Source organism: Anopheles arabiensis, chromosome 2, assembly GCF_016920715.1.
Source record: "Anopheles arabiensis isolate DONGOLA chromosome 2, AaraD3, whole genome shotgun sequence".
NCBI lineage: Eukaryota > Metazoa > Arthropoda > Insecta > Diptera > Culicidae > Anopheles > Anopheles arabiensis.
Genome location: NC_053517.1, coordinates 18,217,083 through 18,240,363, shown reverse-complemented (window position 1 = coordinate 18,240,363; position 23,281 = coordinate 18,217,083). Strand labels below are relative to the sequence as shown.

The following is a 23,281-nucleotide window of genomic DNA, read 5'->3' as shown; positions in this document are numbered from 1 at the left end:
GGTTGAATTGAATGAATCGTTCAGTTTTAGTTCTTGAGGCACAACTCTACTACATTCACACCTTTCCTTTTTTTCTTTACCCTACTTTTTTCCTTTTTCATTAATATTTTCTTAGCTTTTTTTAATTTATTAGAGAATAAGTTCTTATATTGTTAAACCTAAGGTAGACAATAAAACTATATTGAATTGAATTGATAAATAATAATTTTATGTAACGATGAAGCATGTCTACAGCTTGGTAAAAGACGGTAGAGTACTTACAGTTCAATTCTCATACATTTAAATTCCATTCTACTAGCATTTCATTCTACTAGCACTACTTAAAGAAATTTTTTAAAATAAAACACCTCACAAATGACCGCTCCTCTGTACGCTCTCATGTACGCTATCATTTAACATAATTTATAATGCCCAAACCATCACTGCTGCATACCATCGTCTTGCATCATTCACCGAATGCAGGTGCATTCTTACGTCGCCTGCCGTGACCAATAGTTTGCACTGGCGACGAAACAAACGAAATCATTTCTGGTCGTACAATAGAGTGTGCCATGATCGAGCAGAGGCCGGCGGTTAGCAACAGAGTTTAGGGTGTGTGTGTGTGTGTTACCACACACACGACGCCTCGGCCGTTGCCAAAGGTGCCTCGCATCTCACCCAACCCTCACAGAGGAAAAACCTGCACCCAATAGCAAACAAAACCGCGCCGTGGGCGTCCGGGCCGGTGTCAAAGTGGCCCATTTGTTACGCACGACACATACACACACACTTGTTTGTGAGAAGTCATTAGATGGTAGAGAGTACTCCGCTGGCACTAACTTTGCAGATCATTAATCAGCAAGCACGCGTTGGCGCACCGTTGTCTAACGGTGTTGATGGAGCGACATAATGCACCAATGCACCAATGCTTTCGGTAAGTCTATCGCGGGCAATGCACGTGTGTGTTCGTTTGCGTATAATGTGCATGCGCAAGAACCTTTGGCGCAAGAATGCCGTGTCTGCAATTAGTATACGCGGGCTCCCTCCCACCCCACACCACGAACGACGACAATAAAATGGTAAAGCTCTCGTTACTGTCGTTTCTTTTCTTGTTTTTTTTTTTTTTTTAATGAAACGAAACGAATGCAACGAAACAATGCAATTCTAGGCGGCAAACTCCTTAGCCGGTGCATGAAGGGCATCGAAGGTCCGGGCGCGATGGATTGTCTGGCCGCAGTTCTTTTCTCGCACGGTGTGTGATTTTAATTCTTGCAAAGAGGGGAATTAGGTGGCCCGAGCGCATAATTGCTCGCGAGCACTGCCAACCTTCGTTCGGCCAATGTAATGCTGTCCATGTTTGTGGCGTTAGTTTTCTCGATATTAGTTACAAGATTTGAGCGATTGCTGCGGTACGGACGGCAAGGCGTGTTTGGCGCCGATTTGCACACAAAAGCTAACCGCGAAGTGTGTAGAAAATAGCGTTTGCGTTTCTTATTCGCGGATGAATGGTAAGTGCCCTGTTAAAGCACCCGAAAATTAGAGAATAAAAGGTTCACAAAGAATCTAAGCCACCGCACCCTGTCGGACTGCTGCGCAACTGCAAACACTGTCCCCCCGGGTGGAGGGGACATATTTTACATTCTTATGCACACAACTATGCACACAAAAATGTAAAAAATAGTAAATTTTACCTCACTCGACAACAAACAGTGCCGCATTCCGTGTGTCAATATTGATCTGTATTTTACGAGACGTTAGATATTTCCGATGAAACTACCGTCCTCGGGTTTGGCAGCGCTTCAGTTCGAACGTTCGGACAAACCTCCGTGTTTGGGTGATGATTTGATGATACATCCTTCTTTTTGTTTGCTTTCCACGACTCACCGCAGGTCGAAAATGCCATCTTATTGCCTTAGCAAACCAGGATCTGGAAAGGTAGAAAAAAAGGGAAGAAAAACAACGTGAAATACGGCACCAACAGGTTCATTCACTGCTAACAAGACTATCAGAAACGATGGTTTAGTCACACACATACACACACACAGGTCTTAGCGCCCACCATATGTGCGCCCCCTCTATCACCCCTCGGGCGCAATTAGCCGTGAGAGCGTAATGAGACTTTTCTTCCCTTCCCATGTGCCAAGCCGGACTGCCCGTGTGGCGATGGCTGCTGTTTTAATGGAGTTTATCGCGACCACAGAGGTTAGATGTAGCGTGGCGACGAGCCGCTCGACAAAAACGCGACCCGTTTTTTCGTCTCACCGCGAGACTTTGGCACTTGACTTTGAAGATCACGCAGAGGGAGCACGGTGGGATGAAGGCAAAAAAAAAACAGTGTGGCTAGAGACCGCCAGAGCGAAATGGAGTGAACGCGATACGTGATCGTAAAACTGTATTGGCAAATGGACGACTGTCCCTGACCTACCGCGGGCTACACTACCCTATTGCTAAGTACTTGATTTTGTAACACCATGTTTTCATTAAACGATTGGCTCATGGTAAGAAGGGCTGGCGACTACTGGCTGTAGCTGGCAGAACAAAATTTGGCGGTTGCGATGTACCGTAAAGCGTGCATGATTGATTGTCTTTTTTTAAACAACCTATTAAGCTAACCTTTGTACTAGTTGTTCCCACCAAACGATTGATTCCTAAGACGTGAATCATGTACGGAGTAAAGAATTGTGATATATACCACTAACCGTATTGATGAGAGCAATACAAATCTATGAGCAACTTCATGCTAATTTCAGTCACTTGTACCATCCATTTCCTTGTGTTATTTTTGTATTTTTAAGGTTTTAACACTTTGTGTGTGTTACTTAGTGAAACGAAGATGTTACCTTTGCGCACATACACAATTGAAAGAGCTATTTTTTTTTTCTTAAAAAGGAGGTTCACCTGGAGGGTTGGGCTTTCCTAATTGCACGCCATGCACTAAACTATCACATTTTTTGTTCCTTCCTCGTTGCGTTGCTTGTGTAATAGAACTCGGTAGAAAACACATTTTCCTACACCTCTCTGTCACCTTCCTGCTTCCGCTTTCCTGTTCCCGCTACCCCATCTCCCCTAATGATGATGATGGTGCGCTGGCGGTGCCGCTATTGCGGCCACCTTGTTCGGCGTACCATTCGCTACCTGTCCGTTTGCTGCGTCCACGCCCTCCTCGGCTGCGCCGCTGCCACCCAGTTCCAGATTTTTCAGCTGCTGGTTCCACATCTCCGCATACACGCCGCTCTGCTCGAGCAGATTGTCGTGCCGGCCCCGCTCGACGATCGAACCATCCTTCAGCACCAGTATCTCGTCCGCGTGGATGATCGTCGACAGCCGGTGGGCTATGATGATCGTCGTCCGGTTCGCGCACACCTTTGCCAGCGCCGACTGTATGTTGCGCTCCGTCTGCGTGTCCAGCGCGCTCGTCGCCTCGTCCAGCAGCACTATCGCGGGCGATTTCAGGATGGTGCGAGCAATCGCGACGCGCTGCTTCTCGCCACCGCTCAAGCGCAGGCCCCGCTCGCCGACCTGCGTCTCGTACTGCTCCGGGAAGGTGAGAATGCGCTCGTGTATGTCGGCGCTCCGGGCCGCCATTATGACGTCCGCTTCCGGGGCACCCACCCGCCCGTACTGGATGTTGTACTTGATCGTGTTGTTGAACAGCACCGTATCCTGCGGCACTACACCGATCGCCTGGCGCAGCGACGCTTGCCGGACCGTTTTAATGTTCTGCCCATCGACCAGGATCGAGCCGTTGTTGACGTCGTAAAACCGGAACAGCAGTCGCATAATGGTGCTCTTGCCCGCGCCCGACGGACCGACGATGGCGACCGTTTTGCCGCCGGGAACGCTGAAGCTCACGTTCCGCAGCACCAACCGTTCCGCGTTGTAGCCGAACGTGACGTCGTTGAAGTCGATGCGGCCGCGTGCAACGGCCAGCCCGGGAGCGGACGGTGCATCCACCACTTCCTGATCTTCGCGCATCAGCTCGAACATGTTCTCCATGTCGACAAAGTTCTTCTGGATTGCACTGCGGGGTAAAGTGGATCGGTTGAAACGGTTAGCGTGTGCGTGCTTGTGGGATTTCCACCTTCCGCTGCCTTACCGGTAGAATGTGCCGAACCAATTGAGCGGTACGTAAAGCTGGATAATGTAGCTGGCAAACAGTACATAGTCGCCGACGGTTAATCCCTCCTCGTAAACGACGAGATAGGCACAGAGCAGCGACCCGGCAAGCAAACCACCGCACACAATAATGTTCTGCATCGTGTTGAGAATGTTCAGCGTGATAATGGAGCGCCATTCTTCGTCCTGGAAATTAAAAAAAAAGATATAAGCGTTACTTTAAGAAGAGAAACAGAAAAGCGCATTGATAATCGAACGCACGTGGTGGGTGAGTTCTGCTTTTCTTTTTTCGTTATAGCATATTTGCCACAATTGCTGATAAGACAAACACTTACCTGGAACTTGAGAATTGCGTCCCGGTAACAGGAAACCTCGTACTGCTCCGCGCCGTAATACTTCACCGTCTCGAAGTTGAGGAGCGAATCGACGCTGCGTGCCTTCTGCTGATTGTCGGCCAAGTTCATCCGACGCTGGAATTTAGTGCGCCACTCCGTCACCATGATCGTTGCCACTGGAATGAAAGCAGCATTTTGATTGTAAAAAATGCTTCTTTTTAAACCAAATTCCTCCAGTGCCGCTATTTACCAATATACAGCGTCATCGTAAGGAAGACGATGAACCCAAACCACCAGTTGAACGCCGTGATGAAGAACACGACCGCAATCAGAATGTCCACGATCGTCGGCGTGATCGAGAACAGGATGTAGTTCAGTAAATTGTTGATACTGTCCGTACCGCGGTCCATCACGCGCAGCACCTCGCCCGTCTTCCGGTTCAGGTGCCAGCGCAGCGACAGGCTGTGCAGGTGGCGGAACAGCTCCAGCTCGATCTCGCGCGTCGTGTACTGCTGGATGCGGATCCACAGGAAGCTGCGTAGATTGTTCAGCAGCCCCATCGAGCCAGTGCCACCGCCCTGCAGGAACTTAAACCCAACGTACAGCAGTATCCAGTCCCACCGGAAGACGGTCGGCTTTTCCGTCAGGCTGTCGACAATCTTCTTGTTGTAGATCTGCACGTACACGTTGATCAGCCGGCCGGCGATCAGCAGCAGAAAGCAAAACACCACCCGAAACTGTAGCAGCGCGTCCTTCTTCGGCCACAGGAACGGCAGCAGCGTGCGCATCTTCGTCCAGGCGTTCGCAAAGGTGGACCGGTTTTCCTGCGCCTGGTGAAGATGCTGGTACTCCTCGGTAAACTGGGTCGACGTAATGCCGGGCGCCTTCAGCCCGATCACGAACAGCAGCATCGTGACGGTGTACCGCGCCACAAACATACCGAACTCCACCCGGTCGCGCACCGTTTCCAGCCGGAACCAGGCATCGCGGTAGTTCAGGTTGACGAACGCTATGTTCTGCACGATGAAGAGCAGCGTCCAGAAGATGAGCAGCACCAAACCGTGGCCGCGCGTAGGTACGGACGGCAGCTGGTAGTACCGCTCCTTCACCAGTAGCACGATCGAGTACGGGTACGCAAACAGGGCTACTGCGATCGAGAGCACCATAAACCCGTACACCTGTGCCCCTTCGAAGACGAACGCCTCGAGCACAAACCGTGCGGTCGTGAGCAGTGGCATCAGCACCAGCAGAAAGAGCTGGAAGTTGTACAGCCGGGATTTGCGTATCCGCTGCGTGTCGATTTCCGTCGCGTGGCGCAGATACATGATGAGCTGCAGCGTGCCAAAGATCAGCATAAATCCACCGATCGTCCCCATGGCAACGGTGTCCATGAAGCATTGGGACACGCCATGGTTGAACCAAACGACGTCCATGGACGTGTTCGTTGGACAGTAGCGGATCATCTTACGGCCGGGGGTATTGTAGTGGTGTGATGGTCGCAACCGTCAAACCGACGTCCTCGATGTAGCTGCGCAGAGGTGTGTGATGGAAAAAATAATGGTTAGAAATGACCGGCAGCCAGCAAACAACCAAGCGTGCCACGCGTTCGCCTACTACTAACTGCATGCGGTGCAAAGAGAAAGCACATTGGAATAGAGGCCTTGCCGAGACGAGCTGAGCTGTGTAGAGAGCCTTGCACAATCGCAGTGGTATGATAACGCGGAGGAGAGAATAGCCGGCATCTCTCGGTGGCTTATCGTACTGGGCTAAGACTTGCAACAGGTAATACCGTGCTACGAACGGAAAGCAAGCAATGTTCCGTAGTAGTCTTTATGTTTTGCGTAATGGGTCATGACTTATGGCCATATTATTATCAATGCGTTCAAATTCTAACGCTCTTGCTTAATTAAACAGGATGCCGAAATGCAATAAACAACATTCTACTAGCGCTTCGTCTTGCATCGTGTGCTAGGTTAGTGCATACACATTCATTGATGTTTGCTGTACATTTTCGCGGGCGCTTTCGTATGAAATGTATGTTACAAACAATACTAATAATAAAAATGTTGCTATAGAAAGGTTTCTATTAATTCGACTGCATGCAGGATGAGTACCACTACACTACGATTACACGTTGCAAAATGCAGGAATTTGCTTATCGGTCAACACGTTACTGCGATTAGCGAGACTAGTTTCATCACTTCATCAAGAGCTATAGTGCAGCACGGTGAAAAAGCGATAAAATAAATCCAAATGACTAACTGCGCGCTTATCAGGCACGATAGAAGGTGGCAAACACTAAACGCGCGTAAGAAACCCGTATTTGACAATCGAATAGAACCGAAAACGGATGTCTTCATGGCGGCATTATTTTGTTTTAAAAATCGATAATCAATAATATTGCAATTATCCACCTGCTAACTGGCAATCACCATACCAAAAATACCATAATTCAAAATGCTGGGAAACAAGCGTGAGAAACTCCCGCCTGTATGTGTGCGTGTTCGCCTGTTTTGTTGTGGCGATAGTTGGCGATGACCAATGCTGGCTGTTGGATACGCAGTAGCGAGTGAGACATTTTTTTTCTTCGTTACATCACGGTGACGGTGCATATGCTTTCTCCGTCGGAATTCAATTAGCTACAGCATGATACCAGAACATGCCCCGTGTAAGCGGGGCGGACGGTGACGGTGGGATAACACTACGCGCCGGTTTGGTATGGCATACTTACACCACAGGATGTAATCCGACACCTCTCAAGGGGTTGGCTAAATACAGCACACTTTTAGATACACTGCGGAACTCAGGAACAGAATTGGATCAACACTATCGGCGGTAGAAAAAAAAAAAACTATCTAAAATGCAAACACAAATACCTATCCCTTTACACAGCTCTAGTGGACAGTTTAATAGTGATGAATTTAACTTTCTGCACTGATTTTATGTTATTGTATTCATGGTTAAAGGACGGTCCGCGCAGGACTACAGACTGTGCCGAGTGTGCCAGCCGCTTATTTCTTCCGATATGAAAACACCGATAAGAAAAAAAAGTATGGAAAATGGAAAACATGACATTTTTCCCCATTAGTTTTTAACGACAGCTGATTGTCACATGACCCAATGAACGAATTTCGAACCTGTACAAAGCCTTACAAATGTACTTTGTATCGTTAATTTTATTTCTAATTTTACTGATTTTGGAAAATCAAAACACAATCTTAATTTAAAGAATTTTCCAGTATACAACTCATTCTGCTTTTTTCAATTCACCTCCATTCATTTCTCGGCTAAACATCCAGTTTGAAAGAACAACGCTCATTGGGTCAACTCAGAAAGTCAACGAATGTTCGATGAATGCAGGGTTGTTCAGCAGAGGCGATGTTTTTGGCCAACCCACAACAAAACCCGCAGTACCCGTCAAAGAGAGCGTCACCGCTAGAACGTAAACAAAAGTTTGGATAATCATGTAAAACAGTTTTCACAAACAATAATTTAGTCCAGATTCGGTTGTTGCAAAGCTTTTGTTATTAAAATGGACGAAGATTTAGAGTTTCGTGATATGGTTTGGAAAAAGATGGAAGAAAATGGTTCACTGCTGGAAATTAAGGTAGAAAAGGCCAACAAAACAACAGCACTGAGCAATTGTACTATTCCAGCATTCTGCAATTGCATTTTCAGGCCAATTTGCGAGCCATTCTTGACGACATGCTTGGTGATGAGAACTCTGTTGCAGCGGATCAAACAGAGGGAAGTGGTCCTAGCTCCAGCACGGTTGAAAATGATTCAGAAAACCCGCCTGATGGTCAAACGTTGGCCTTCGAACTGATGCTAGAAATGATGGACGTCTTGGAGTTTCCGTACACCAAAAAGGCGCTGCAGTCCGAGTCGAGACATCGAAGAATGGCGTTAAGCCGTGAACAGTTAGCGAAACACATCGGACTAAAATCCGACGAAGTTCGGCGTGCCCCTTCCGAACAACCTTTGCTGGTTACATTGATAGAAAAAGTACGCGAAGAACGGGAACGCAACTCTGCTGATGTTGCAAGCATTCCAGACGATCCTGAACCGTGAAACATTTGCTCGAATGCGTTGGTCTCTTGGCATGGTTTATTTACTAACAGATGAATTCAAACACAAAGTCCCTCCATGCTGTGTGTGTGTGTCTTAGAAACAGAAAATAAAGATGTAAACGGCGACTGGTATCGATAGCTAAAATATGTAGATTACGCTATAACACATGGAACCAATTGGTGGTGGGGGATGCACAGATTGGCATTATCCTTTGTACTGTTCCTGCTGAAGGCGCTGAGTCAGTGCCCTCGAAACAACGTTCCAAGAGTCCATAAACCGGTCCATACACATGGCAATGCATTTCTGCAAATAAATATCAATAAAAACAGACAAGACACATGTCAGGCAATTGCATCACGCAGGCCGGCAAGCACCGCCAACACGTACCTGCTCCGAACCGTCCAGGTCTTGGCCTGGTTTGCCGACACACTTTTTGAAGCACTTTTCGGTCATTTTCTGTAAAATTAAATTTTTATTAATCACAACAATCGTTACTATCAGCGTCCAGCAAAACGGCAGCCGGTCCGGCTCGAAACTTACGGTCACCAGCTCCTGTGCATTGGCTATCGCAATTTTCTGCTTGATTGTGCTCATCAGCTCATCCTTCTGGGAGGATGAAAGATTCTCGAGCGAAACGTCCATGATGCGGGTGGTGGGTTTTAGGACTAGAACACGACTCGGTGGTAGATAGGAATACTAAATGCAGTTGGGAAGAGCTTCCCAATTTGGTAAATATAAGTACGAAACAGCGTTCGTAGATTGTGGTTGTGTAATCCAAAGTCTCTTCTTCTTCTTCTTCTTCTCTTTTTGAGGTTATACCCCGGTTCGGTATACGGAGTCCAGCTTCCTGGGCCCTCCGCTACTAGTCCGTGGTTGCGTTTTACTGCGAACCTCTTTAGTTTAGGACCAGCTACTGAGGCTATATGTCCTTCTTTTCTTTTATTCCTTTCTGTTGTTTGATTTGTTCTATCGATTCGTTATTTTTGTCTCTGTGTTCCTTTTTGTGAACCTTGTGTTGTTTTTTCTGACTGTTGTTCTGTTTATGAGTTGTTGCGTTTATGAGTTCGGGTAGGATTCTAAGGTAGTTCATATTTGATAATTTAAAAAAAAAAACGTTAATTTTAGAACGTTATCTTATTGTCTTTGATGAATTCTGTGACTATTTTCAAAATTTTTATGTTTTTGGTTTTCCATGCCTTTATGAAGTTTTCTTCATTGAGTTTTTCTTGTCTGTTTCTCTCTATCTCATATTTCTGGCAGTCAAACACTCTATGTGATCCTGTATCATCTTTGTTGCAAATCGAACATGTTCCATGGTCGACTAATTTCATCTTATGAAGCCAGTAATTTCCATAATCATGACCAGCGATTAGCCTATTGATTATTTTGATTTCTTTTGGGGGGAGTTTCAGGTTATGGTGCCACATTTTTTTGGGAATCGATTTCTGATATTTTGCGAATTTCTTTCCTTTAGTAAGGCATGTTTGGGAATACCAAGTGTTGGCTTCCGTCCTAGCTCTGTTAGTGAAGAGGGTTATGGCATCTGATAATCTTAGTTTGTTTTGTATTGTTTGAATTGTGGTACCCATTCTTGCTAGCCTATCTGCAATTTCATTCCCCGGGATACCCACATGGCTGGGGATCCATTGAATATGGCATTGTGTTCTTTCACAATTGTGCAAGATTTTGCTGATTAGTTCGTCAATATGCAATTCTTGCTGCGCTGCCAGCAGTATGTAGCATGCTGCTAGACTGTCTGTATATAAGGTACAATTTTTTATGTTTTCTTTGCTGGCGGTTTCTAAAGCAAGGTCTATGGAATATAGTTCAGTTGTGCAAATGGAAGTCGGATGGTAGAGTCCCTCTGATAATTTGATTTCTTTGTTGGTCATCTTTATGTAAACTCCGATGCCACATTTATCATCTATTATGCTTCCATCAGTGTATATTTTTACTCCTGGTTGACTGTTTATGATTTCTAAGCTTTTTTGTCTTAGAACAGTTATGTTGTAGTTATTTTTGCTTTTGTCTATATCAGGGATGGAGGTGTTGATATTGGTGAGGAAGTGACTATTTTTGGAGTGATTGAACTCATGTCGGGCTATGTTATCGTATATACTTTTGTTGGCAATATATGTTTGTTCTTGAGCTGCTAATTTACGAGGGGGTGTGTTTCTATGGATGTTGAGGTATTGGGGATTAAAAAGTGAATGGGCTACTGCTTTTGCGAGTTGTTTTTCTACTAGTAATGAACTTCTTATATTGAACGGTATTTCTGCTGAAATTGCGAGGAGTGTGTTGATGGGAGTGGTTTTACAGCAGCCTGTTACTTTACGTAAGGTTTGGTTTAGTATGGGATTGAGGGAATTTAACACGTTCTTGTTGGCATTTTTGCTGAGAGATATCCCGTATTCTAAAGTGCCTCTCACTAGAGATTGGTGAAGTTGTATGGTTTTACCAGGGTTTATATTGTTTTTATTGTTGCAGACTATTTGAATGAAATTTATTTTCTTCTTCGCTTTCGTTATTTGATTTTTTATGTGGGAGTGGAATTTCAATTTGTCATCTATTTCTATTCCCAGAAAGCGGTGTGATTTGACCCTCTCGATCGGGACTCCGTTCATTTTCATTTTAATATAATTATTATCTTTCGTGAACGTCATTACTTTGGTTTTTTCTATGTTGATATTTAGTTTTAGTGTTGCAAGCATGTTAGCTAATTGGTTCAGGGACCGTTGTAGTTTGGTTTTTAGTTGTTGTAGGGAAATTCCGTTCTCTATCAATGCAAAATCGTCTGCATACTGTATTAGCTTGATTTTATTTGCATTTAAAGCATGGCAGTCGCTGGTGTATAGGTTGAATAATAACGGAGATAACACATCACCTTGTGGGAGACCGTTGGATATCCTTCTTTTAATTGTTTGGCCATCTGAATCTATTTCAACCCATCGGTTGGTCAAGAAGTTTTTTACCCATCTGATATCTTCGGGAGATATCATATTTCTTGTCATAGTTTCAGCTAAAATATTTACATCTACACTGTTATACGCATTTTGTACATCAATAAAAATGACGGCAGTGTGTTTGTTATTCCGGTCATTTTTTTTTAAATTATTAGTCAGAAAATCGACTGCTGATGTTGTTGCTCGATTTTTCCGGAAGCCAAATGATGTTGAAGGTAGAAGTTGGTATTTTTCCGTTATGAGCTGAATATTTTCTAGTATAGCTGTATTTGTGACCTTTGTTATAGTTGGCAACAAGGCAATTGGTCTATAATTTGCCACATTGTTAGCATCTTTTCCTGGCTTATTGATAGCAACAATTTTGATTCTTCTTAGCTTTTTATCTATTTTTCCCGTTTTGTACATTGTGTTAATGTCTTTTATAATTGCATGTGTGTTATCTCTGTTCAGTAGCTTTAGTATGTTGTAACTTATTTTGTCTACACCAGGGGAAGAGTTTCGTTTAGATCTTATGATTCTATCCCATTTCTGCTCGTCTAAGATATTTACATCACTTATGAATCTTGGAGAAGGGGATCTTATTTTATTATCGTTGCTATTGAAGTTTATTTTTAAAAATTCTTTGGCTTTTTCGGTGTCTTTGGCAATTATGTTTGATTTTGGTGGCTTTCCCTGAATGGTCCCCATAAGCCTCCAGAGTTTTTCAGATGATGTTTGAGAGTCCACCTCTTTTATTTTTTTTTCGATGCTGCTTGCTTTACCTCTTTTCATTAGGAACCGGAATTTTGCCAGCTTTCTCTTATATTCTATGTGGTTATCTATAGTTTGATTGTTATTGTAAAGTTTCCTAGCTTCATTTTTATTGTTCCATGCCTCCCGAACCTCGTCTGTCCACCATGATTTGGGGATGAACGTGGATTTGGACATGTTGTTCTTGATAATTTTGTTGATGTCAGTAGTTATAGTGTCGATGCTGGTGTTTTGTTTAAATGGTAAAACTCTTACTAGACTATCTATTTTTTTGTTATTATAAATTACTCTTTGGTTTGGGGGAGATGGAGTCTCATCTAGCGAGGATATTATTACCCGATGACCACTGTTACCTACATGCATGTCGGTAACCTTTCTCTGTGTAACCGTTGAAAGCTGTCTCGATGTTATTGTGAGATCAATGGCCGAATTTCGTTTATTGGGGTCCGGGTTAATGAAGGTGTATTCCTTATTATGTATAATTTTCATGTTAGATTTTATGATTGTGTCTAGAAGTGACTTTCCTTTGCCATTTGAGTAATGATTTCCCCATTCTGTGCTGTGTGCATTAAAGTCGCCTACTATAATTGTTCGGTTGCTTTTTTTTAGTCTAGAAAAAATTCTATTACATAGCGAATTGAACTGCTGAGCAGGTGTATTCGGTTTCACGTATATCGAAGCGATGACTAAACCCGAACGTTTGATTTTTATTGCCGCAACTTGTATGTATGGGTTAGGAGCGATGATGTCAATTTGTTCGTAGTTGAGTGTGTTGCGAATAAGCACTAGGCTTCCACCATACCCGTCCTCTCTGTTTTGAGCAATGGCGTGAAATTGAGGTATCTTTATTGAGTTGTATGTGTTGGTGTTCAACCACGTTTCTTGTAGGCATGCTACATCTATTTTTTCTTTGAGGAGTAATTCTCTTATCTCGTCTTTATTATTCTTCCATCCTTGTATATTGGCTTGTAATATATTGAAAGCCTTTCATTATATTGGTAGATGTAGAGGATTTGAATTTTTTATTTTTATTTGGTATATGAATCTTTTCTAGTTGAAAATTTCGAATTTTTCGTTGTCTGAATTTGGTTCGTGCATGTCTGTGTCTGTTATTTTGGAGTCGGTTGTTTTTGTGCATTTGTTGGTTGTAGGAGTATTGTTAATCTCTTGAACGTAAATGGAGTCCTTTGACCCGATAGAGGTATCGGATAGGGCATCCAGATCGTAAATGATTTCTGTATCTTTCGTGATATTTGTATTTATATTGTTCTGTGGAGTGGTGAGGGTGTTATTGATGTGTACTTTTTCTGTTGGTAGGTTATTTATTTCTGTGTTTGTGTTTTGGTTGTTTTCTGTAGTATTGGTATCGCTGTTTCTGCAAGTGGATGGTTTTGGTGATGGAGCATTTGTCTTTGCTTTGGTCTTCTGAGCGTATGAGTGTTCGGTTGTGTAATTTTTTGGGATGGTAGGGCATTGACGTCTCCGTATGCGTTTGGCTTCTCCATACGTAATTCTGTTCTCTGTCTTTATTTTATTTATTTCAACTTCGTCCAAGAAAACAGGACAGTTTTTGTCCAGCGTGTTGTGGGCCTCCCCGCATGACACGCATTTTGTTTCTTTGCAAGAGGTTTCGTGTACCGGTAAACTGCAGTTAGCGCATGTTTTCTCATTCTTGCACCATTTTTTTGTGTGTCCTAATTTCATGCAAGTAATGCACCTCATTGGCCGAGGGATGTACAGTTCAACCTTTACTGGGTACAGTCCAAAGTCGACCATGCGAGGTATTTTGCCTGAGTTGAATGTGATGATTGCCGTACGTGTGTTTTTCAATTCGTTATCAACTTTCCTTTTGAGGATATTGACCTCTACGACACGTTGTTCGCTCAGTCCCTCCATGATTTCAGCCTCCGTCATGAATTCTATGTCTGGGCATCGGATTACTCCTTTGCTTGTATTGAGGGTTGGATGTTCTTTTGTAAGCACATTTACCTCGCCTCGACCGTCCGTTAGTTTTTTTAGATCTTTTAGTTTGTTTGCCTGTTTCTTGTTGGCTACTTTAATTAGTAACTTTCCCTCTCTCAGCCGAGATACTTTAAGGGCTTTAGTGCCAATTGCATTTTCTATTTTCTTTGATACCAAAAATGGGTTCACTTTGTTCAAATCTCTGTTTGAATTAATTGCTTCCATTACTAAAAAGACCTCTTCTTCCGAAGACTCGTTCCCAATAGCTAGTCTTTTAATATTTTTTCCCATTTTTCTTTTGGGCTCAATTTGCCCCTCCAAAAGCTCATAATAATTCCCGAGGGGAATGCCCCCTCCAGGGTCCTGGACCCCCATGTCTCCTACCTTGTGACCACCTCTTGTGGTTTTTGTCGCTTTTCCCTTATGTGATTTTTTTTTTTAAAACAGCTCCAAACCTGAGGTGAACAACACTTTTTTTTTTTTGCTTTCGCACACTTGTTTTAACTGTCACTTTAATTTGAACCCGTCTATACTCTTCAGCTGCCAACTGTCGAATGTAATCCAAAGTCGCACGCCGTCGTTCTGAAAGGGCCGAATTGCAACAGACAAATGTCATCTGTAAACGTCAACTGCGAGATGCCAAAGTGCTACAGCACTGTTGACACGAGTCATCACATGAGGGTGTAAATTATTTTTCTATTTTTACGATAGGCGTGTTTTATATTTTTATTAGTTTGAAATAGTTTTTAGTGTCAAAAATACATTTTGACGCAGTCATAATTATAGTTTTCTTATTGCATCTTTCTACCACAAAGTTATCACTGACTGCAGCTAGTGTAGTTGACAAGGAGCTAAAGTGCGTCGTGTAAACCTACCTTGCCCGATGGTAAGGATAAACTGTGCGAGATAGCCTGGTGAAAGCTCCAGGATCTAATCCCTGTTGTTGAAGGATGAAAAAGTGCTGCAGGAAGTGTTAAACCAAAGTTTCGACAGCAATGATGAGCGGCCAGCCAGTGGCCGCCTCGGTGCACAACTCAGGGCCACAGACCAGCGGTGCCGGGGGCGCCACGGGCAGCTATGGAGCAGGAAACGCACAACCGTCCTCCCACCACCAGCAACCGCAGCAGCATCAACCCACCCCCCACCAGTCCGACGGCGAGAAGCTGTCTGCCCGGAAGGCTCGCAAGGAGGCGGAGCGGCAGAAGAAGCAGGCCAAAAAGTACGAGGAGCAGCTGAAGAAGATTCGCGGACCGAAAAGCCAAAAGTTGCAAATTATCGACGAAAGCTTTCTGGAAAAGTATCGGCACGTGCAGTCGCTGCCGCCCGGGCCGACGCTGAAGACGAAGAAGCGCTCGAAAAAGGCCCCGACCGATGTGGTGCAGATCAACCTGTCGGAATGCATCCGGGAGCAGCTGGCCGGGGGCGAGCGGATGGAACCGAAACCGATCGTACCGATCGTACCGCAGCAACCGTTGCTGCTGCTGCACAAAGGCAAGCAGCGCGAAGTGCCAAAGGAGAAGAAGCTAACACGACTGAAGAAGGACATCATCCGGAGCCGCACCGAGAAAGGCGGACCGGGCGACGGGCAGCAAAGCGCTGGAAATGCGGGAGGCGCACAACAGCCGGTGCCAGCCGAGGGTGGCAAAGGTGCCAACGGGATGGTTAGTAAGCAATCGAGCGAAGCAACCTCACCGTCGGGCGGCGGTGCAGTGGACTCGCCGTTCCTGAAAGCGATCGAACGCTGCTGCATTAACGATGGGCCACCACCGAGCCGTGATTCGAGCGAGTACCAGAACGGCTTCCCATCGCTGAGAGTGTCGGCCGCCGTGTCGAGGCCCACTGCGCTGAGACATTCGCGCAACTTCAGACCGTAAGTAGCGCCAAATTCTACAGTTCGTATGAGTTGTTTCCTTACAAGTAATGTGACAATTTACTCCTCGACCGCAGGTACTGTGACCATTTCATCTCGGACGAATTGCGCGAACTGGCGGAGGATGTGGTGGTGAAGCTGTTCAGCTTCCAGTCGAAAGCGTATGCCAAAAACCCGATCAAAGCGGTCGCCAACAAGCGGTTTGTGGTTGGCTTCAACGAGGTACTGAAGCTGCTGGAGCTGCGCAAGGTGCGCCTGGTGCTGATTGCACCGGATCTCGAACCAAACGAAACGATCGACCAGATGGTGGCCAACGTGAAAATGCTCTGCCGCCAGAGCCAGGTACCGTACCTGTTTGCGCTGAAGCGCAGAAAGATTGGATTCCATCTCCTGAAGAAAGCACCGATCAGCTGCGTCGGTGTGCTGAGCTATGCCGGGTGTGACGATACGGTCAAGCAGATGCTGTCGGTGGTGGAGCAGGAGCGCGAAAGCTACCGCACCTTGATGGTTGACGGTGCCATTCCCTGTTGAGTGCGACACGGCCGGCATGCCCGGTACATTCGTGGCAATGTAGGGATGCCACGTCGTGGTACTTCCGGCAAGCATGCTGTCGGAAGGCAAAGCAGACGCACAAGAAGAAGATAAACGTATTCTAGTCATTCCACGGGCCATTACGTGTAGCGTATCGCTCGGGCGAACACACAAATACTCCTCGTTCCATCCCTTCGTCCCCTTTCCCCGTACGCATTCTAAATTCCAAGCCAAGACAACCACACACAGACACATACTCTCCACTTCTTTACTATAAACATCACTATCATGTCCTAATTAATGTGAGTGTAATATCATCCATATAACAACAAGCATGGGTAGAGAAATGGGACGAAAGGAAACGCGGCCTCACGCTGGATGCCGTTCTGGTGCGGCAGTGGGAAAAGCTTTCCTTTCTACCATTACTTAACATAACAAACGTGCAATAAAATCTGTCTAGGGATAGTAACTTTCATAATCGTATTACCTGATGTAGATGGGTACGTTAATATAACTGAATGAAATCTAATTTAACTAACTAGTGAGAGTATCACATTGTAGGTAGGCGAGTTGATGGAACAATCCAGGTGTTAGATAAGCTAGACTCAGCTGCTGTAAGTGTGGTTGACCTGCTTAGATTATCGGGCGTCAAAGTTCTACAGCCGTTGTTCAAGTCCAATCTTATCTTTTTCCTGTTAATCCTCATACAATATCGAGCATTATCTCGGGATACTCTGTCACCTAACAAAAACTTCCGATCTCTCTACGCTACCATTTCATTCAAGGACTCATTCTCATTAATTATGGGTAACCTGGAGTGGAGTCGTGGATCCACTTAAACTACGGATATCTAAACACCGGTTCAATTCCTATCGGAATTCGTCCGCATTCATCCGAACTCATCTGGAATTAGCCAGACTGAGCTGTTTTCGTTTGGAGCGGTCTAGGGTCTAGCCAAAGTAGTCCAGCTTCATCCACGCTCAATTGGAAGCCCGACATCCAGATTAACGTGTTCAAGAAATTCCCTCTCGACCTCCCTCCCACCCTTGCTTACGAATACCGGAATTACTCTGACTTACCGGAACTCCATCTCAAAGTGAGCAGCTATCCATCCTTCAGATCAGTAACATCACTCCCCAACCTGTGACCTCGCTCCGAACCATAGAGGATATTCGTCAGCGTCCGACCCATTTTACCCTGAAAGATGAAAAGTTAATTCCTGTGCATAGCGGCGTGTTACAATTCCATTCCCCATTCATACGACACAACAAAGTTAAAACAACAAGTCCGAGGAAGAAAAAATTTGGGTTTCCTCTTTGCTAACAATGGAACAACAAAACCAACAAAGCGGCCTCACAACAGCGCCACCGTGTACGAGGTACTTTCATTTTCCGAATCAATTTGCTAATGATTGTACCGTAAATAATTGATACAGTTGTCGTCCCCGGGGACCGTTGATTAATGGGTTCGAAGAACATCCACACCCCTCCCCCCGGTCGATGCGTGTGGTCTTGGAGTGCAACCGACCGAAAACCCAACGGTTAAGATACATGGGTACACATTCTCCTACGATAGCAATTTGTGTCCCTCAGTGCCCCGGAGCGAGTGTGCAAAAATCATGTCCGTTAATCCGGTTCGCGGGTTGCTCGATTCGCTGTCCGTGCTGTTTTACATCTCCTCCATCTTTGGCGTCATTCCGTACTCGCTGTGGGCGTTTGCCAAGCGCACCGCAATACAGCTCTCCCTAGTCGGCAATGTGTGGGTAGTTGGCAGCCTGGTCGTCTACACGGGCCTGTACCATGTGGCAACAATCAACTACACGAAAGACGATTGGGGATCACAAAGTGTGTGCCAATCCACGTGCTCTAATCCATCCTGAATCGTTGGAATTAATTCTTTCTTTTCATCTCCCTCCCGATAGAGACGCTCACGAATGCCATCGGTATCTTCATCATCTACATGGAACCGTTTATGATGGCGGTGGACATGGTGGCGGGTATGATCAATCAGAAAAGACTGGCCCAGTGCTTCGATCGGCTGGCCCGCCTCGACAACCATCTGGCCGGGGAGGGCGTGCTGATCAACAACGGGCGAATGCGCCGGTACAGCATCGTGCTGTTGCTGCTGATGCTGCTGTTCGAGGCGATCATCACCGTGTACAGCTTTGTGGCGTTTGAGGAAGAGTTTAACGCCTGGTCGCTGATCTGGTTCATCACGACCATACCGACCGCACTGAACTCGGTGTGCCGCATCTGGTACGTGATGCTGGTGTCCGCCATCCGGCAGCGCTTCAACGCAATGAACGCGCACATGAACGCGATCGCCCACGGCATACTGCACTACAAGAACCAGTACGCGGGCGAACCGGACGCGGACATTGCCGAGATACCGCTCGACTATCTGGAGAAGGAGATATTCACCGTGTACACGCAGCGCCGCAAGCAGCTGACGGTGGCGACTCCTCCCAAGAAGACAAACGCCAATGCCACCACTAAGGTGATCACCGTGAAACCGTACCAACCGAAGCAACCGGCCAGTCCCCCACTGAAACCATCCGTTACGTCACCACCACCACACCGCAACAGTGCCATCCAGCCGTGGCCCGCCGGAGCAGACGTCGGGTACGGTCCGGCTCAGGAGTTCCTGCCGACCGATCGGCGGCTACGGCCCCACATCGAGCAACGGCTGGACAACAAGCTGATACTGTTCTGCCGCACGCACGACGAGCTGTGCGAGATCGGCAAGGTCGTCAACCGGATGTACAGCGTGCAGATGCTGGTGGCGATGGCGCACGGGTTTGTCGCCATTACGGCCGAGTTTTACTTTCTCTACTGTAGCCTCACGCAGCAGGACGTGCCGATACTGTTCCGGACGGCGGAAGTGTTTCTGCTCGGGCTGGCGTACATCGTCTACACGGCGCTCAAGTGTATCGTGCCGATCTTTGTGTGCTGGAGGACGAAAACCGACTCGCAGCGAACCGGCATCGAGCTGCACTATCTGGCGAACGCGGTCGACGAGGTCCACTGTTACGAGGTGGTTAACCATCTGTCGCTGAAGCTGCTAAACCATCAGCTTAACTTTAGTGCGTGTGGCTTTTTCGACCTGGACATGACGACACTGTACGCGGTAAGCAGCAATGGGGAGAGACGTTTGGTGGGTAGGTCTAGCCACGTTTCTAAATGGTACTTCGGTTCACTTTCTCCAGATAACCGGCGCAATCACCAGCTACCTGATCATACTGATCCAGTTCAATCTCGCAGCGATACAGAAATCGAACAGCAATTCAACGATCGCCTCGAATGTCAGCACCACCGCCATGGCGGTTGTGGAGGGCGTCGTTACCACCGCACTAACGACGTACGTTTCCAATTGAAGCCAGCAGGCCTCCTCGAGCGCAGGCTCTCCTCAGTGTCGATTATACTACATACTGGCTTATCCTATTTTCGGACTGTCCGGAGCTGGACAGGACAGAGAGCGAGTACCGAGAGGCCGTCGCACCGCATATGTTTGTCATAAGCACTTTTATTCTTCATAGTTTTTTTTTTGGTTGTTGTTTGCAAATAGTACATCCATGTAAGTATGCTGTGTTTGGGTTTTGTTTTTGGTTTTTGTATTAATAATATGTTTTGTTTGTTTAATTAGTTTTGGTAGCACGTGGTAGCGATTTATGTGAGTTTTTCTCCCCCTTTCCGATATCTTCTTTACCGTTTTCTCCCGCCCTTTTCTACGAATTTTATCATTTTGTTCGTTTTATGTGCCTCCTCTTTTTTGCTGCTGTTTTTTTGTTTTGTTTTCTCATTTTTCTTTTAACTCTATTCTGTTCTTATCTTCAAATTGTATTATTATGCAAGTGGGTTTGCCCGTTTGGTAAAATATCCTTTTTTTGTTCTGCTGCTGTACTAATCACTTCGCTTCGTCGTGCTTTCGTCGATTCAATGCAGCTTTTTTCCATCGGTTTTGGTGATTTTTCTTTCTAGTCTTTCGGAAAGGGAGTTTTCTTTTTTTCATTTTCTCTCTTATTTCGCAGCAAGCCCGCTCTGTAGTGTATATATAAGGTTGTTTTGTTTTTATACGTTTGATTTGATCAGTAAATGTATATTTTAGCTATAACATGCTATTACTTGCAACAGTGTTCTGTTTTTTTTTCTTCTGTTCTTTAGCAATATCGTTTGGTTTGTTTGTTTAAAAAAAGATTCTCAAATATACTTCCTCCTTTCGTAGTTTTTTTTTTTTCGATCGTTTCCACCGTCTCTAACGCCTCTATCGCTGACTGTCTGGGACCCCTGTTGCTACACTATTGCCCAGCACTAAAACCTATCCGGCTGCACGAGTCATCTCTAATGGGTCTTTGAATCTTGTTCTCCTGTGTGTGTGTGTGTGTTTTTATTCATTTTATCAACTTGTGTAATCCTCCTTACTGGTCAGTCCTAAGCGGTAGTACGAAAGCAAACGTAAGCATGAACACACCTCGCACTCCACAAACTCCCACACACATACAGATTCGCCTTGAAATAGAAGCTGCACACAAAGGAGAAGCTGCTCACACAAGTAGTCGGCTTAAAAGACGCTTGAAGCTTAGCATTAAAGTCACACCGTCGACGAGGATTAGGCGACTTAGGGTTTGTTTTTGGAATTTGCGATATCAATGCACGATAATAAATAAGCGGAGCCTGCGTCGACGCAAAAGTAGGAAGCTAACAATGCTACAATAAAGCTCACATTACACACTATACACATTGCCGCGCGTGACCATCACTCGGCCATCGCTCAGATTTGCATCATATTTACCCTACATCGCGTTTATTCTCATTAGCGGTCAATGGTCATCATCGTTTTGTGTAAAGCATTTTCTTGGAATGCAATTGTTTAGAATATAGTGCGTGAAAGAGAGAACTTACTTGCTTAGAGTTTAGTTCATTGAATGCGGAACTGAATATGTTTCGAACTGAGCTACGCTTCTTTGGTTGTTTCCCCCCCCCCTTTTTGCTACGTAATTCTTCCTTTAAAAAAAAACACCTCCGTTTCGTCTGCGATCCTTCCTTTTCTGTGTGTTGATCATCGTCATGTGTTAAAAGGCTACCAATAGCTATAGCAATCGACCTGGAAGGGAACTTTCTTCCCATTCTCCATTCCCCCGTGTCCCTGGTTGTGTTTAAGATTTAACGCGCGTTTGTAAGTTTAAAGGGTTTGAAAAGGTTTGGCTGTACGTAGAGAAGTAGAGTAGAGAAGAATGTGGTAAAATGGCGGGAAATCCACACTGCTTGCGGCACAACCCACTATGCGGCTCTGTCTTGCTGCGTGCCACCATCAACTCGCTTGTCGACCGTTTATGCTCCAACGATGTTCAGCACATGTTTTTTTTTTGTTGGCGTCAACATTTACTCCTCCTTTTCGGTTGATTTCTGGAAATTGGGGGAAAAAATAGATCAATTCGATTCCATTATTCGTTCGATTCGTGATTCAAAAGACTCTCTATCGACGCTTCATCATTCAGTCATTTTCCAGGGGTTCTAATAGTTGTGGGACACTTCCTTGACTCTTTCTTATCGGAATTGAACTTGATATAGACGAAAATTGGAATTTATGGCATACTTTACAGGGTTGCCCACGATGTATTGGTCAGTTCCCATGATTTTTTGGTGCGTTCCCGCGATTTTTTATCGTATCCTATAGATTTTTGGTTCGTTCCCATTAATTATTGGTATTTTCCGATTGCACATCGATACAATTGGACCAACAAATTCTGGGAAAAGGCCAACAAATCGTGGGAACGCACCAAAAAAATATGGGAACCCACCAAAAATAGATGGAAACCAACCAATAAATCGTGGGCGTAACCCTGTATGAACAGGCTCCTTGGAAATTCCTATTGGATTTGTTCAAAACGTGTGCTATAGAGTAAAATTCTCATTACATTAAGTTCATATCACGAAAGAAAGAGCCAATAAAGTGTCTCGCAGCTATGAGAACTCCTGGAAAACCCTGTAAAGGGTTGATGAGGCAGACAACAAGTCTCAAAAAAAAAAAAAACACTACTTACACTTTGCATCCGTTCCTTGCTGGTTTCCTTTACATCGTCGAAAGCTATTTCTCCTGCACATGAAAAAAGGCAATTGAAAGAAAGAAAGCAGAAAAAAACATCAGTTAGTGACACGTTTCCACTGTAGCGTGTTTTCGCATCGAAACAACAAGGTAGCGCGAAATATAAAACGTTTTAGCAACGAACGAACAGTAGCAAACGAATTAATCGTATGGGGTGTAAAGGTAAAGAGGGAGCATAAAGAATGAAACACAACCAACTGAACAAACGCAATCTAATGTGGATGGACGTGTGTGACGCTAATGCTGGTATAGGTACACAGAAAATAAATAGCTTTTGCGATGCGATTCAATGTATATGCACAATGGTTTGTTCTGGTACATTTGTTTCGGGCCTGTCGTGAACTGTTTTCTAAACGCGAGCTCCATTTGCTATGCGTGATGGGATGAATATTGGCGCGTGGAGTGGAACTTCTACGGAGAGACAAAAACGAAAGCGAACAAAAACAAAAAATGGTTAAAACTAAAAGCAGCAAACAAACGCATTTGCTTCCGGTACCCGGACCCAATTTCCTTTGGTGATTTTTTCTTACTTTTAGAGGAAACATGGCGAGAAAGAAATGTGTGTGGATAACAAAATATTGCACTAGATAACAAAATTTATC

The 23,281-nt window shown here is 45.2% G+C and overlaps 6 protein-coding genes across 28 annotated transcripts in view; 3 read left to right on the top strand and 3 right to left on the bottom strand.

Annotated features, from left to right (window-relative positions):
- Window positions 1–2,719: 2,719 nt before the first annotated feature.
- On the bottom strand, window positions 2,720–7,498 carry LOC120894364 (ATP-binding cassette sub-family B member 6, mitochondrial). Its single transcript, XM_040296894.1, has 6 exons — window positions 7,307–7,498; window positions 7,162–7,224; window positions 4,681–5,958; window positions 4,431–4,606; window positions 4,076–4,281; window positions 2,720–4,000 (listed from the first exon to the last, which is right to left on the bottom strand). The coding sequence occupies exons 3-6, from the start codon at window positions 5,891–5,893 to the stop codon at window positions 3,046–3,048; spliced, it is 2,550 nt and encodes an 849-aa protein (XP_040152828.1). The 5' UTR covers window positions 5,894–5,958; window positions 7,162–7,224; window positions 7,307–7,498; the 3' UTR covers window positions 2,720–3,045.
- A 324-nt stretch (window positions 7,499–7,822) lies between these two features.
- LOC120895365 lies at window positions 7,823–8,645 on the top strand. The gene is made up of 2 exons (XM_040298663.1): window positions 7,823–8,037; window positions 8,109–8,645. The coding sequence occupies exons 1-2, from the start codon at window positions 7,963–7,965 to the stop codon at window positions 8,499–8,501; spliced, it is 468 nt and encodes a 155-aa protein (XP_040154597.1). The 5' UTR covers window positions 7,823–7,962; the 3' UTR covers window positions 8,502–8,645.
- On the bottom strand, window positions 8,516–9,509 carry LOC120895366 (mitochondrial import inner membrane translocase subunit Tim13). Its single transcript, XM_040298664.1, has 3 exons — window positions 9,042–9,509; window positions 8,889–8,957; window positions 8,516–8,804 (listed from the first exon to the last, which is right to left on the bottom strand). Exons 1-3 carry the CDS (start codon window positions 9,141–9,143, stop codon window positions 8,706–8,708), a joined length of 270 nt encoding a protein of 89 aa, XP_040154598.1. The 5' UTR covers window positions 9,144–9,509; the 3' UTR covers window positions 8,516–8,705.
- Window positions 9,510–14,975: 5,466 nt separating this feature from the next.
- LOC120895364 (selenocysteine insertion sequence-binding protein 2) lies at window positions 14,976–17,068 on the top strand. The gene is made up of 2 exons (XM_040298662.1): window positions 14,976–16,046; window positions 16,124–17,068. Exons 1-2 carry the CDS (start codon window positions 15,172–15,174, stop codon window positions 16,575–16,577), a joined length of 1,329 nt encoding a protein of 442 aa, XP_040154596.1. The 5' UTR covers window positions 14,976–15,171; the 3' UTR covers window positions 16,578–17,068.
- A 1,127-nt stretch (window positions 17,069–18,195) lies between these two features.
- On the top strand, window positions 18,196–19,950 carry LOC120897148 (gustatory receptor for bitter taste 66a-like). The gene is made up of 4 exons (XM_040301805.1): window positions 18,196–18,423; window positions 18,501–19,133; window positions 19,215–19,703; window positions 19,783–19,950. Exons 1-4 carry the CDS (start codon window positions 18,196–18,198, stop codon window positions 19,948–19,950), a joined length of 1,518 nt encoding a protein of 505 aa, XP_040157739.1.
- Window positions 19,951–20,079: 129 nt separating this feature from the next.
- The window catches only part of LOC120908528 (ankyrin-3), a 123,688-nt gene continuing 120,486 nt past the window's right edge, over window positions 20,080–23,281 (bottom strand). For all 23 annotated transcript variants that reach the window (XM_040319620.1, XM_040319623.1, XM_040319622.1 and 20 more), the window contains 2 exons: window positions 22,618–22,670; window positions 20,080–21,979 (listed from right to left, as the gene is read on the bottom strand). In XM_040319620.1, the coding sequence (XP_040175554.1) occupies window positions 21,956–21,979; window positions 22,618–22,670 (77 nt within the window). In that variant the 3' untranslated portion in view covers window positions 20,080–21,955. The remainder of the gene's footprint in view (window positions 21,980–22,617; window positions 22,671–23,281) is intronic.